Genomic DNA, 15,742 nt, shown 5'->3' with positions numbered 1-15,742 from the left:
TACGGTCAGACACAGACATTACACAGTACATAGCAGGGGCACATTTATACCAGTACAACAAAACTGCAATTTTCACTACATCCAATTGTGGAACTTTTTTCCAAGATCTGTTAACTGTAAGCTCAGGAGGCAAATTCTCAAACAGATCACTGATATGCCCATAGACTGCGACAGCTCATTTACATATAAGAAAGATGTGGATTTCTCTGTAATAAGACACTGGATATCATGATATTATTGTACTATGTTTCCTATGACCTACATGCTGATATAGATGACTTTGGTGGGTTGATCCTACTGACAAATTTCCTTTTAATTTTATAATCATAATCTTATAAGTGAAAACTAGATAACTAAATTGCATATCTTACATTATATAGTTGCTGATGTTTTGTTTATATTGTCCAGACAAATCTATGTATCTGATGGTTTATCAATTACAAATTTGATATTTTATTTTTTTTATTTAAACCTTTTTTGATTTATCTCTGATGTGCATGTTTCTACAGAAAGAGAAAGGTTAAGATAAAGCACAGTAACACCCCATGTCCTGCTGATGATCACAACGAAGAATCGGTATTGTAAGTAATTTTGACTTAATTCAATAATTGAAATGACAGAATTATGCATGATCTAAATTCGAGGAAGACTTACACATAAAAACACACGTAAGAATGAACTCACTTTGTAATGCATATGTGTGTGTAAAATATTGAATACAACACACACACACACACACACACACTTGATATACGCCTAATTTTGCAAGTTTTCGCACCTAGAAAGAATGGAGAGATCTGTAATTTTTATCATAGGTACACTTTAACTGTGACAGACAGAATCCCCCCAAAAAAATCCAGAACATGGCATTGTATGATTTTTAAATAATTAATTGCATTTTATTGCTTGAAATAAATATTTGATACAACAGTAAAACATACCTTAATATTTGGTACAGAATTTTTTTTTTTTGCTATTACAGAGGTCAGATGTTTCCTGTAGTTCCTGACCAAAGTTTCACACACACTGCAGCAGGGATTTTGGCCCACTCCTCCATACAAATCTTCTGCAGATCTTCCAGGCTTCTGGTCTGTCGCTGACCAACATTAAAGGCCCTGTCACACACAGAGATCAATCTTTGGCAGATCTGTGGTTGCAGTGAAATCATGGACATATTGTTCCATTTGTACACAGCCAAAATCTGGCACTGATTGTCCACAATTTCACTGCAATCTGTGCCAGGTTTTGGCTGTGTACAAATGGAACAATATGTCCATGATTTCACTGCAACCACAGATCTGCCAAAGATTGATCTCTGTGTGTGACTGGGCCTTAAGTTTCAGCTCACTCCGATTTTATTGGGTTAATGTCTGAGAACTGGCTAGGCCACTCCAGGACCTTGACGTCCTTTTTATGGTGCCACTCTAGTTGCCCTGGCTGTTTTGTATTTGGTCATTGTTTTGCTGGAAGACCCAACCACAACCCATCTTCAATATTCTTACTGAGGGAAGGAGGATGTTGACCAAAATTTCACAATACATGCCTTCATCCATCCTCTCTTCAATACGGTGCAGTTGTCCTGTCCCCTTTGCACAAAAGCACCCCCAAAGTATGATGCTTACACCGCCATGCATTATGGTTGGGACTGTGTTATTGGGGCTATACTCATCCTTCTTCTTCTTCCAAACACACACAGTGGAGTTGATACCAAAAAGTTCTATTTTGGGCTCATTGGACCACATGATCACATCGCTCTGATCAGCAGAAGTGATCGGACTGTGCAGTGATAAAGTCCCCTAAGGGGACTAGTAGAATGAATAAAAAATGTAAAACAAAAAAATATGAAAAATATAAAAAAATGTTCAAATCACCCCCCTTTTGCCCCATTGATTTTGTGTTTTGATAGATTGGGCATTTCTAAACACAGCAATACCAAATATGTGTATTTTTTTATTTTTCTAATTGTTTTATTTTCAATGGGGCAAAAGGGGGGGTGATTTGAATTTTTAGGTTTATATTCTCATATTGTTTTAAACCTTTTTTTATTACATTTTTTTATTTTTTATTTTTAAAGGGGTTAAAAAAGCCAGCTCAAGACTCGAAAAATAAGCAGTCATTTAACCCCAGATCCTGAAAAATGAGAATGCTACGGGTCTCAGAAAATGACAACAAAAGGGCAATTGTTTTTTTTAACAAACTTCTGAAAATCTTTCACAAATTAAAAAAGTAAGTCTATATGTTTGATATCTACAAACCATTAGGCTCTGTGCTCACACTGCATTTTTTTTCCGCGTTTTTGTGCATTTTTTGGGTGCAGTTTTGGTCTCAAAACTGCATGAATTTCCTTCCCCAGCAAATTCTGAGATTTCATTTTTGCTGTCTGCAAAGTGCAGTTTTTTTTGGCTGCGTCTTTATGGTGACCACAAAGATGCATCATGTCAATTCTTTTTGCGTTTTCACACTACGTTTTTCACCCATTGAATGCATTGGACAAAATCACAGCAAAAAAAGCTTCAAAAAGCATAAAAAAAAGTGCAAAAACGCATGCATTTTTAATGCATTTTTCCTGTGGGTGCGTTTTTGTGCATTTTTTTGGCGCCAAAAAGGCTGCATCTTTGTGGTCAGAAAAAAATGCAGCGTGAGCACATAGCCTTAGGGGCACTTTGCACACTACGACATCGCAGCTGCGATGTCGGTGGGGTCAAATCGAAAGTGACGCACATCCGGCGTCGCAGTCGATATCGTAGTGTGTAAATCCTTTTTGATACGATACGATTAACGAACGCAAAAGCGTCGTTATTGTATCATCGGTGTAGGGTCCGGCATTTCCATGAATTGGGAAATACCGATGTTACGATGTTGTTCCTCGTTCCTGCGGCAGCATACATCGCTGTGTGTGAAGCCGCAGGAGCAAGGAACATCTCCTACCTGCGTCCTGTGGCTCACACCGGCTATGCGGAAGGAAGGAGGTGGGCGGGATGTTTACGTCCCGCTCATCTCCGCCCCTCCGCTTCTATTGGCCGCCTGCCATGTGACGTCGCTATGATGCCGCACGACCTGCCCCCTTAATAAGGAGGCGGGTCGCCGGCCAGAGCAACGTCGCAGGGCAGGTGAGTGCATGTGAAGCTGCCGTAGCGATAATGTTCGCTACGGCAGCTATCACCATGATATCACAGCTGCGACGGGGGCGGGGACTATCGCGCACGGCATCGCAGCATCTGCTTGCGATGTCGTAGTGTGCAAAGTGCCCCTTGGTCACCTGCAGAATCATGTTGCCTGGTATAGTAAACAAAAAAAAAAAAACAAAGAAAACAATAATTGTGGAATTTCACTTTTTTCTTTATCGTTCCTTTGGGAGACCCAGACCATGGGTGTTTAGCTTCTGCCTCCGGAGGACACACAAAGTACTACACTTAAAAGTGTAGCTCCTCCCTCTGAGCTTATACACCCCCTGGTAGCCAGTCCTAGCCAGTTTATTGCTTTGTGTCAGGAGGCATACATCCACACATGCATTCTCATCTCATTTGTTTGACTTTTGGAAAGAGTTTGAAGAAAAGCGGGTCCATGTCTGGACTCCCGGCATGTCCCTTCTCACCCCACTGTGTCGGCGGTGTTGTTAAGGTTGATTTACAGGGCTGAAGCCTTACATGCCGCGCTCCTTCACTATCCCTTCTGGGCTCTGGCTTGAAGTGGGAGCCAGCACGGTCTCCATGCCTGGCAGGAATCCGGTCTCCATCCACAACCCCTTGAGGATTCTGTTGGACCGGAGCACTCATCCCCAGGGACATGGTCCTGCGTCTCAGCAGCTAATTACCTGAGACGTTTATGTTGGGGGTCCCGATTCTTTATTGTAAGGGGAGAGTATGATGTATGTGATTGTTTTAACTTTTCCGGCGGGTAGCTTTTGCCTGAGAACCGCGCCGATGGTGCCTGCTTGTCGGCCTCGCCGTTTAAATTTAGGCCCCGGCTTCGCCGGAGGCCTACTTTCATTTTCCTGCCCTCGCATGTCACTCATGCAGAGGGACAGGTTTGGCTCCTCCCGGCGGCCGTTCTACACAGGGGAGGGACACTCCCCACTGCTGGGGCGTCCCTCCTTCCCTGCAGGTCTCTATAGCCCTCCAGTTTACGCTCTTTTATAGGAATGCCCTCTTCTCAGGCAGAGTTCACTCTGCTCTGGGACATCCTGCATTCTGCATCTCTGCTGAGGTGCTGCGACTGGGGGACCGGGCTTCGGGATCTGGAGGGCACACAACACCGCGCTCAGCGGTCTAGTAAGCCACAGCCGGTCTCCGGTTGTGGACCTCTGTATATTCTCCCTGGGGTTCATTCTCTGCAAAGCCCCCACTCCAGCAGCATGTCTCACACAAGGAGCAAGGCTCCAAAGCTTTATTCTGCATGCACTGCATGTAAGCTCCTGCTGCCTGAGCCGAGCATTTATCCACATTGTGATGTCTGCTCTAACTTGGCAGTGCCACAGCCTGGAGTCTCACCCCCAGTGGTCTCTCAGGCTGCTGCTGCACCTGTGATTGAACCCCCGGCCTGGGTAGAGTCCTTTTCTAGGTCCATATCCCAGTCATTTGCTGAGTCCATGGGGCTTTTGTCCAGGACTTTGATGAATATGCATCAGCCCCCCTCACAGGGTGCCTCTAATACTCTTGACAGAGGACTCCTATCCTCTGACCTCCGTCCATCGGAGCTCACGGAGGATTCATCATCTGATCCCAGACCCTGTCCTTCTAAGAGAAGGCGCAGGGTTTCCTCCCCCTCCCCATCCCAAGGCTCTGTCTCAAGAGCTGACTTTCAAGATGAGGAGGATGCCCTCACTGGGGGCTCGGAGGCTATGTATCCCATCGATTTCTCTGAGGGTGACTCAGATCTTAGTGATTTGATTGCTTCTATTAATTCTGTGCTGGATCTCAATCCGCCAGTGTCAGAGGAGCAACTCTCTTTGGCAGAAAAACATCAGTTTACCTCGCCTAAGAGAGTGAAGAGTGTGTTCTTTAACCACTCCAGTTTTCAGACCGCTGTGACCAAACCCAGGGCCTGCCCTGACAAACGCTTTCCAAAGCGTGGTTCTGATGACCGGTTTCCATTTCCACCTGAGGTGGTCAAGGAGTGGTCTCACTCCCCAAAGGTAGACCCTCCGGTGTCTAGGCTATAAGCCCGGACCGTTGTGTCGGTGGCTGACGGCACCTCACTTAAGAATTCCACTGACCATCAGATTGACCTTCTGGCCAAATCTGTGTATGAAGCTGCGGGGGCCGCGTTTTTCCCGACTTTTGCAGCAGTGTGGGCTCTCAAAGCCATCTCTGCTTCTCTAGAGGAGATGCATTCCCTCACCAAGGAATCTATGCCTGAGATGGTTACCTTAACTGCTCAGGCTTCAGCTTTTTCATCCTATGCCATGTCTGCCATGCTAGAGGCTGCTCACCGCACTGCGGTGGCTTCAGCTAATTCTCTTGTTATCCGCAGGATTTTGTGGCTTCGACAGTGGAAGGCAGATGCTTCTTCCAAGAAGTTTCTTGCTGGGCTCCTTTTTGCTGGTTCACGGCTGTTTGGTGAACAGCTGGATGAGATCATTAAAGAAGCTACTGGCGGGAAGAGTACTTCCATGCCACAAACCAAGACCAGGAAACCCGCCCAGGGTAGGAATCAATCGAGGTTTCGTTCCTTTCGTTCCTCCAACTGGTCATCCTCTAAGCCTTCTGCCTCGTCCGCTAACTCAGCCAAGGATCAGAAATCCAACTGGCGCCCAAAAGCGCGTCCGCAGAAGACCGCAGGAGGTTCTGCCACTAAGGCAGCTTCCTCATGACTCTCGGCCCGCTCCAGCCACGTCCTTAGTCGGTGGCAGGCTCTCCCACTTTGGCGACGCTTGGTTAAAACAAGTCTCCGATCAGTGGGTGAGAGACATCATATCTCACGGCTACAGGATAGAATTCTCTTCCAGCCCTCCAAACAGATTTTTTTCTCTCAACTCCCCCCTGCTCCAAGGCCACCGCCTTCTCGCAGGCCGTGGCGTCCTTGCAGGCAAACGGAGTGATTGTCCCAGTTCCCGCTCAGGAACGGTTCAGAGGTTTTTACTCAAATCTCTTCCTAGTTCCAAAAAAGGACGGTACCTTCCGGCCCATCCTGGATCTCAAGCTTCTCAACAAGCATGTCCGGGTGCGGCATTTTCGCATGGAGTCTCTGCGATCAGTCATTGCCTCTATGACTCAAGGGGAGTTCCTGGCGTCCATCGACATCAGAGATGCCTATCTACATGTGCCAATCGCAGTGTCACATCAGCGTTGGTTACGTTTTGCGATGGGAGCGGATCATTTCCAATTCGTGGCTCTCCCCTTCGGGTTAGCCACGGCCCCTCGGGTATTCCCCAAGGTCATGGCGGCAGTGATTGCGGTCATGCACCTCCAGGGGATAGCAGTGCTTCCTTATCTGGACGACCTTCTGGTCAAGGGTACATCCAGCGCAGACTGTCAGCGGAGTGTTTCGCTCACTCTCGCCACCCTAGCCCAATTCGGGTGGATTGTCAATCTTCCCAAATCCACTCTGACTCCGACCCAGAGTCTCACGTACCTAGGGATGCAGTTCGAGACTTTGCCGGCACTTGTGAAGTTGCCCTTAGACAAACAGCTGTCACTCCGGTTGGCGGTGCGCTCTCTACCTGAGGCCCTGCCGTTATACCCTCAGGCGTCTGATGCAGGTGCTGGGTCAAATGGTGGCCTCCATGGAGGCGGTTCCCTTTGCCCAGTTCCATCTGCGTCCTCTGCAGCTGGACATTCTCCGCTTTTGGGACAAGCGGCCTTCCTCCTTACAGAGGTTAGTGGCTCTGTCGCCACGGACCAGGAGCTCTCTTCAGTGGTGGCTTCGACCCCTCTCCCTGTCCCAAGGGCGCTCCTTCCTGACTTTGTCCTGGGTGATTCTCACCACGGATGCCAGCCTATCTGGCTGGGGAGCGGTACATCTCCACCAAAGAGCACAGGGCACTTGGACTCCGTCCGAGTCAGCCCTTTCAATCAATGTGCTGGAAACCAGAGCTGTGCTTCTAGCTCTCCTAGCCTTTCACCACCTGTTGGCGGGCAGGCACATTCGAGTCCAGTCAGACAACGCGACAGCGGTTGCCTACATCAATCACCAAGGCGGGACACGCAGCCGCCTGGCAATGTTGGAGGTCCAACGCATTCTTCAATGGGCGGAGGACTCCAAGTCCACCATATCCGCAGTCCACATCCCTGGCGTAGAAAACTGGGAGGCAGATTATCTCAGCCGTCAATCCGTGGACGGTGGCGAGTGGTCTCTGCATCCGGCAGTGTTTCAGTCAATCTGCCGCAAGTGGGGCACTCCGGACGTGGACCTAATGGCATCCCGTCACAACAACAAGGTTCCGGTTTACGTGGCTCGCTCCCACGATCCTCAGGCCTTCGCCGCGGACGCTCTGGTACAAGACTGGTCCCAGTTTCGTCTGTCCTACGTGTTTCCCCCTCTAGCTCTCTTGCCCAGAGTCCTGCGCAAGATCAGAATGGAGGGCCGTCGAGACATCCTCATTGCACCGGACTGGCCCAGGCGAGCTTGGTATCTGGACCTGCTCCAACTGTCCGTGGAGATGCCGTGGCATCTTCCGGACCGTCCAGACCATGCTCTCGCAAGGTCCGTTTTTCCGCCCGAATTCTGCGGCCCTCAAATTGACGGCGTGGCTCTTGAGTCCTGGATTTTGACGGCTTCTGGTATTCCTCCTGAAGTCATCTCCACTATGACTCGGGCCCGTAAGTCTTCCTCCGTCAAGATCTATCACAGGACTTGGAAAATTTTCCTGTCCTGGTGTCGCTCTTCCGGCCATTCTCCTTGGCCATTCTCGTTGCCGACCCTTCTGTCTTTTTTACAGTCCGGTCTGCAGCTAGGACTGTCCCTCAACTCTCTCAAGGAACAAGTCTCAGCTCTATCAGTGCTGTTCCAGCGGCGTCTCGCCCGGCTGGCTCAGGTCCGCACCTTCATGCAAGGTGCGTCTCACATCATTCTGCCTTATCGGCGGCCCTTGGATCCCTGGGACCCTAACTTGGTCCTCACGGTATTGAAGAAACCCCCTTTCGAGCCCCTTAGGGAGGTTTCTTTGTATCGTCTTTCTCAAAAGGTGGCCTTTCTAGTTGCCATAACTTCTCTCAGGAGAGTCTCTGATTTGGCTGCGCTCTCCTCGGAGTCACCTTTTTTGTTTTTTCACCAAGACAAGGTAGTTCTCCGTCCGACCCCGGACTTTCTTCCTAAGGTGGTCTCTCCCTTCCACCTTAACCAGGAGATTTCCTTGCCTTCCTTCTGTCCGGCCCCTGTTCATCGCTTTGAGAAAGCGCTGCATACTCTAGATCTGGTGCTTGCTCTCCGGATCTATGTGTCTCACACCGCTGCGCTTAGGTGGTGCACCTCTCTTTTTGTGCTAACCACAGGGCGGCGCAAGGGTCTCTCTGCTTCTAAGCCGACCTTGGCCCGTTGGATTAGATCGACCATTTTGGACGCCTACCAGAGTACTCAGGTGCCTCCCCCGCCGGGGATCAAAGCACACTCGACCAGAGTTGTCGGTGCCTCTTGGGCTTTTAGGCACCAGGCTACGGCTCAACAAGTCTGTCAGGCTGCCACTTGGACTAGCCTGTATACCTTTTCGAAGTACTACCAAGTGCATGCTCATGCTTCGGAAGATGCGAGCTTGGGCAGACGCATCCTTCAGGCGGCTGTCGCCCACTTGTGAAGTTAGGCTCCGCCTACTTCTTAGTTTTTTCTGTTTATTCCCACCCAGGAACAGCTTTGGAACGTCCCATGGTCTGGGTCTCCCAAAGGAACGATAAAGAAAAAGAGACTTTTGTTACTTACCGTAAATTCTTTTTCTTATAGTTCCGTATTGGGAGACCCAGCTCCCTCCCTGTTGCCTGTTGGCAATTTTCTTGTTCCGTGTGTTATCACCGGCTGTTGTCGTGGACAGAGTCTCCGGTTGTTCCGGTTCTTACTCGGTTCTACTTGTGGGTGGCTATTCTCCTTCAGCTTTTGCACTAAACTGGCTAGGACTGGCTACCAGGGGGTGTATAAGCTCAGAGGGAGGAGCTACACTTTTAAGTGTAGTACTTTGTGTGTCCTCCGGAGGCAGAAGCTAAACACCCATGGTCTGGGTCTCCCAATACGGAACTATAAGAAAAAGAATTTACGTTAAGTAACAAAATTCTTTTTTTTCACTTTCTCCATAATTGGAATTTTTGCACATTTTCCAGTACAGTATATGGTAAAACTAATGGCGTCATTCATGCTGCAAAAAATAAGCCCTCATATGGCTATATTGACTAAAAATGAAATGTTATGGCTCACGGAAGATTGGGAGGTAAAAGCAAAAATTAAAACTGAAAATTGCCTGGGAGTGGAAGGATTAAAGAAAAAATAACAGGTCTCTGAGAGCCAGAATTTTTACTGGTGTGTAGGTTATCAAATACTTATTTCATGCAATAAAATGGAAATTAATTATTTAAAAATGTTGCTCCCCTTCTTCCGAGTGCCGTAACTTTTTTTTTTTTTCTGTCAATTTGCCATTTGAGGGCTTGTTTTTTGCAGGACAAATTGTACTTTTAAATGAAACTATAAGTTTTACCATATAGTGTACTGGAAAATGGCAAAAAAAAAATGCCAAGTGTGGGAAAAATTGCAAAAAAAAGTGTGATTGCATGATTGTTTTTTAAATCTTTTATTCACCATATTCAGGTCGGTACAAGTTTGTAGACACCAAACATGCATGTATAGGTTTACTTATATCTAAGGGGTTAAAAAAAAAAATCAGACTTTTGTCCAAAAAAAGCGGACATGTTTTCATTTTTCAGGATTTATGGCTCAGTGACAGCTTATTGTTTGCGTCTTGGGCTGCCATTTTTAATGGTTCCATTTTTCCGCAGATGTTACGTTTTGATTGCCTGTTATTGTATTTTGCACAAAATTTGTGGCAACCAAAAAACGTAGTTTTGGCATTTGGATTTTTTTTTGCCTCTACACGTTTACTGATCAGATTAATTGATTTTATATTTTGATACATCTGGCATTTCTGAATGCGTCGATACCAAATATGTGTATTTTTTAAGCTTTTAATTTTCAATGGAGCGAAAGGGGGGTGATTTTGAAATTTTAGTTTTCTTTTTTTAGTTTTTTGGCTTTTTTTTAAAAAAATTTTAAAACTTATTTTACTTTTTTTTTTTTTGTTTAAATTTATTTTACTATTCCCTCTATAGAACTAAAGCGCAGTTTAATCACTCATTTATTTTTGTTGATCACAGCTACACAGCTCTGATCACCAGAAATATTCGCCTCTTGTCACTGGCAGCACTCGGCCGAGTGAAACAGGAAGTAACTCATGCTAGCTACAGGAGTCATCACATGACCCTGTGCTGCCATGACAGCCATCGGCTCAAAGTGATCACATCACTGCGACGCCGATGGAGCAGGGTAAGTAAAGATTTACCGCCGTGGGAATTTAAATGGCTTTGTCACATTTTTACATCGCCATTTAAGGGATCCACTTGTCAGCTGTTCAAATCAGCTGACATGTGCGCAGATTCCTGCTGGTTGCTGCTGTCAGCCGGTGGGGCTTACACTAAGACCGCTTAGGGCGTAATTTTACTGCCCGCGGTAGTTAGGTAGTTTTCATCTCTATATTAAAGAAAAATATTTTTCACCTGCTTATTTTTCCCATTTTATGATCAACTTATTTTCTGTGTCTTTTTTTCATATCCATAGCACTTGATATGTCTTTTTTTTTTTTTTTGGGCGGGGGGGTAGGAGGGAGGGGGAATTTGAATGACGTTCATTTTTTTTTTTTTTTTTTTTACATTCGTAAAATGTTACTGTGAAACTGGATCTGGTGAATCTGTACTGAGTCAGTTTTTTGTGCATCCATTGAAATTTAATGCAATACTTATAAAGAAAAAAAAACAGATAAAACTAGCGTATGCTGTGATTTATGTATTTATTTTAACCAAACTAACCATTGGCAAAGTAATACATTAATTAACGTTGTTCCATGCTGTCTGTTTCCACAATGATGCCAACAAAGAGGGAAAGCCCTGTGTAGCGGTTAAAAAAAATCCTTGGTAAATAAAACAGTGGCAGACCATAGCAAATTAATGGCGTCATTATATAAAAAAATTGTTAAAACACACCAACACGTCATCACGAGTCGGATCCTGGCCTACACCACCCAGAAATTTTAGCCTATCTGCATAAGAATGCCCCTAAACCCCTTGGGGAGAGGGAGACAGCGGACTTGGAAGAGGATTTCACGGAGCAGGAGCTCTAAGAAGCCATTAAAAATATTAAAACAGGAAAAAGTCCAGCCACGACCGGTTTACACCCAAATTCTCTAAAGTGTGTGGAGAGATATGCAGTCATTTTAATGCTGAAAGCATTTAACTCCATTTCTAAATCATGCCAGTTCCCTAAACAAACGTTGCAGGCTCGAATAACTGTCCCCCTAAGCCGGGAAGAGACCCCTTAATATGCTCTAACTACAGGCCCATATCCCTAATAAATGTGGATGTTAAACTTTATTCTAAAATGATTGCTCTGAGATTAAATCTCCATATTCCTAAATTGATACATAGAGACCAAGTGGGTTTTGTCCTGGGCAGGGAGGCACGGGACAATACTATTAGAACCATATCCCTAACATTGTGGGCCTGCCTTCTAAGGTTTCTAGTCTGCTTATTAACAGTCGATGCTGAAAAATCATTTGATTTGGTCCACTTGGGCTTTTTGGAGGCAACCCTCCGGACAGTAGAGGTGCGCCCGCGTATGTTACAATGGATAAAAGCACTATACCTTGATCAGACAGCGCAGGTTGGTTTGAATGTCCGTATGTCTGACCCCTTTGACATCAGAAACGAGACAAGACGGGTGTCCCCTTTCCCCTTACTTTTACATCCTGGTAATGGAATCCCTGGCCAATGCACTCTGGGGGAATCCATCAGTGAGGAGGATACAGATGGGATCCAAAACACATTAAACTAGCCCTGTTTGCAGATGATTTACTGTTATATGTTACCCAGCCACGAGTGAGCCTTCCTGCCATCTCGGAGGCGTTTAGGATCTTTGACAGGCTCTCCAATTTTAAAGTCAATCTCCATAAAACAGAGATCTTAAACATTTTTCTATCCTCAGAAGAGGAGGCCAGCCTTAGGCCCTCATTCCCATTCAGATTGTACAGCCATAGCATAAAATATCTGGGGATCAGGATTCCAGCAGACCCAAAATATCTATATGATCTTAACTTTTCAGACAAATATCCAAAAGGAGCTAATTTTTTTTATATATTTTTACACCACTATAGATACGCAGACGGCATCTCCCATTCCAAGCATTCAGACACAGTCACACAGGGTGGGGCACGGGCTGACTGCAACCAATGACACATGCTAGGACTGCCAGTGGGTGAGGGAAGCTGTGCTTGTGCATGAGGTTAATTAATGGCCTCGGAAGAAGTGTTACAGCTGTGCGGGAGACTCTAAGTATAACGCGCCTGCTCTAATCTCCCTAGCCTTTTCTACCATCATTTTAAAGCACATGATTCAGGTACCCATAGACTTATATGGGGATCGGTGTCCAAACAAATACTCTGAATTAATTCAGGCCCCGAACCGTTTTTTTGTTTAAAAAAAAATCCGGATATCTGCGGGTTCTTCTATCACTATTAATAATCCCCCCCTACCACTCCCTCAGTCACAATACAATTTACATAATCTTCCCACACGAACTTCCCTCTCCCTGTCCCTTTTTTAAACATTAGTCCAACCTTTTGGCCATTTTTCCCCTAGCTCAGCTGAGCCCTCTGCATTAAGGTGTAGCCCATCCGCAGCATAGAGCCTGTAACCAACAAAAGTTGGCCGAGTTCTCAAGAATACAGAACCCTGCTTTCTCCACTAATTCCTTAACTCCAGGTACACAAGGTCCTTGACATAAGGCCCCTTTACACACTGAGACTTTCTAGCGATCCCACCAGCGATCCCAACCTGGCCAGGATCGCTACAAAGTCTCTGGTGAGCTGTCAAACAGGCAGACCTGGCCAATGACGCAACAGCGATCCGGACCTGCAGAACGACCTAGCTAGTCATTGGGGACGTTGTAAAGCAGCTTTTTGAAAGGAAAGTCGCTGTTAAGTCCCCTTTACACACTGAGACTTTCTAGTGATCATGCTGCACAGCGGGAAACAAAGGACCAAAGAATGGTCCTGAACGATTTGTAGCGATCAGCAACTTCACAGCAGGGGCCAGGTCGCTGATATGTTTCACACACTGCAATGTCGCTGGGGAGGTCGCTATTATGTCACAAAACCGGTGACGTTACAGCGATGTCGTTTGCGATGTTGCAGTGTGTAAAGGGGCCTTTAAGCTTGCATCCTAAATCCCTGAAATATTTTTCAAGGACTTTCTGCCTACTTGTAACCTTGTCATTGTTGCCAATGTATATCACGACTACTGGGTCCTCACCAGGATCTCAAAGTTATCTATGAACCAGCTAATTTGTTTTTCAGGATCGAGAATTCAGCAGAATGTTTGATGCGTAGACTTTGTGACATATTTGCCCCTTTTTGTTCCCCTAGTAATTAAATCCCTCACTAACATCACCTATCTTGCCTGTTCTGCATTCCTATTCCCCCTCTTACTGGAGCAGACACTCCCCGTGGTTTCAGAACATGTCTTAGGGTATGTGCGCACGTTGCTTTTAACCTGCTTTTTACCTGCTTTTTTGCTGCTTTTTCTTCTGCGCTGTTTAATGCCAAAATGGATGTGTTCTTCTATTCAAGCAAAGTCTATGGGAATTTGGGTTTCTTGTTCACACTATGTTGTTCAAAATGCTGCCTTTTTGAGGCAGAACTTTGGTCAAAAACTCAGCTTTTCAAAGAAGCAACATGTCAATTGTTTTTGCCATTTGGGTTTTGCACTGCAAAGCTGAGTTTTTGACCAAAGTTCTGCCACAAAAAGGCAGCATTTTGAACAACATAGTGTGAACAAGAAACCCAAATTCCCATAGACTTTGCTTGAATAGAAGAACACACATCCTACACGTCCACGCAACTATCCTCCCTTAGCAAACTCCTTTGAATATTGTCCTTGGATCTGTGTTGCCAGCTGCTCATTTAGATCCAGTATTTGGCCTTCTAAATGCACAATGTCCACACAATCTAGCACCACAGTATGCATTCTCAAAAGGCTGTACCAGGATTGCATACATACATCAATATGTACGCTGGATGGCATTGTCCATAGTTGATCTCCTTTTACTAATGGAGATTGTTGAAACCCAGGAATATAGACAAATTCAATCAGTGAATTAACCCCTCAAGGAGAATCTGTCAACAGGATTTAGCAATATAAAGTAAAGGTATGGTTATAATGCCACTGGTCTACAGATGCATTAGATACTTTTGGTAAAGAAATCCCATCTATGGTTCTTGTTTAATCAGTGTCTGAACTTTTCTTATGATATTTGTAATCATAGAGGTGGGATTGGGGTAGGGTATTGGTTGTCTTCTGCTCATCGACCCCTTTGTTTGCATCTTGTGTCTCGATAACAAGTCACTGATTTTTTTTCCAGTGACCTGACACCTTTTTGAAAATCAAAGTGTGCAAGCGCCGCGAACGTGTGCCCACATTGATTCCACAACTGGTCTCTTATAAAATAGTGCCAGAGGCGGCTTATGTACAGTTGAGACCTGTTCTCAATGATGTCTTCAGTAAGCCGTTATGGGCATTCGCTGCAAACACAGGGCTTTTCAGCAGGCACCTGACACAGCAATGCATTGGCATTCCACGAAGGAAGATAGAACAGCACGCCCCCCTGCTGGTGCACATTAAATTCCACAAGTTAACATTTTGTCTTGTAAATTTTAATAATTTCAGTACCAATGTTTTACCTTTTTTTTACCTTTTTTTGTGTATATGTTTCTACAGTCAAAGTGGGCCTGTTCTACGCGAAAGAACACGTCGCTTTACGGCAGCACTAAGACCGATTGCATGTCACTTGGAATCTCTGGGTATGATTAAATATGACTTTTATATTTTTTTTTTTTTATTGATTTATTCCAATAAAATTTAGTTTTTTTTTAAACTTTTAATATGTGCGATACATACACAGAAAATTTGTTTCTAGATTTTTTCAATATAATCTGCATGGAAAGTAACTCAGATATGTATGCAAGTTGTAACGGGGCAGTGGAGAAAAAAACAACCAAATACTCTCCTCACCCCTGACCAATTGAGCCATCCTGTCCTCTATTTTCCGTCGTCTGGCCTCTTCACTATAGCGACTTCCAGCCGCTTACATACCAGATCTTACTGTTCATCAAGTTTGCAATGACATCGCAACCTTATGACGCAATGGAACTCTGTCCTGGAGGGAAGAAGTCAAAGATGAGTGCTACAGCAGGGTGAAGAGAACTGCGTGGTAGACAGAGAGGTCAGCCGTGAGGTATGTTAGTTTTATTTTTAACAAATTATTTTACAATCACAGTATTTGTCGGCTTTATTGCCGGCAGATCATGGATGTGTTAGGGGCAAAAGATGTCAGAATAAGAGCAGCAGGGGGAGCTGCGCTCCGCCTACTGCTAAGAACTCTTTAACCTCTCCACGACACATGACGTACTGGGTACGTCATGGATCGTGTGAGCTTAATTCAGTCCGCAGCGATTCGTGCACATCTCAGCTGATTTTAACAGCTGAGATGTGTGCCTGCCAGG

The 15,742-nt window shown here is 45.4% G+C and overlaps 1 protein-coding gene across 3 annotated transcripts in view; it reads left to right on the top strand.

Moving 5' to 3' along the window:
• The window catches only part of CENPC (centromere protein C), a 290,257-nt gene that overhangs the window by 221,129 nt on the left and 53,386 nt on the right, over window positions 1-15,742 (top strand). For all 3 annotated transcript variants that reach the window (XM_075352390.1, XM_075352389.1, XM_075352388.1), the window contains 2 exons: window positions 510-581; window positions 14,958-15,040. In XM_075352390.1, coding sequence (XP_075208505.1) covers window positions 510-581; window positions 14,958-15,040 — 155 coding nt within the window. The remainder of the gene's footprint in view (window positions 1-509; window positions 582-14,957; window positions 15,041-15,742) is intronic.

The sequence above is a fragment of the Anomaloglossus baeobatrachus genome, chromosome 1 (assembly GCF_048569485.1).
Source record: "Anomaloglossus baeobatrachus isolate aAnoBae1 chromosome 1, aAnoBae1.hap1, whole genome shotgun sequence".
Classification (NCBI taxonomy): domain Eukaryota; kingdom Metazoa; phylum Chordata; class Amphibia; order Anura; family Aromobatidae; genus Anomaloglossus; species Anomaloglossus baeobatrachus.
This window is presented reverse-complemented; position numbering and strand designations above follow the sequence as displayed.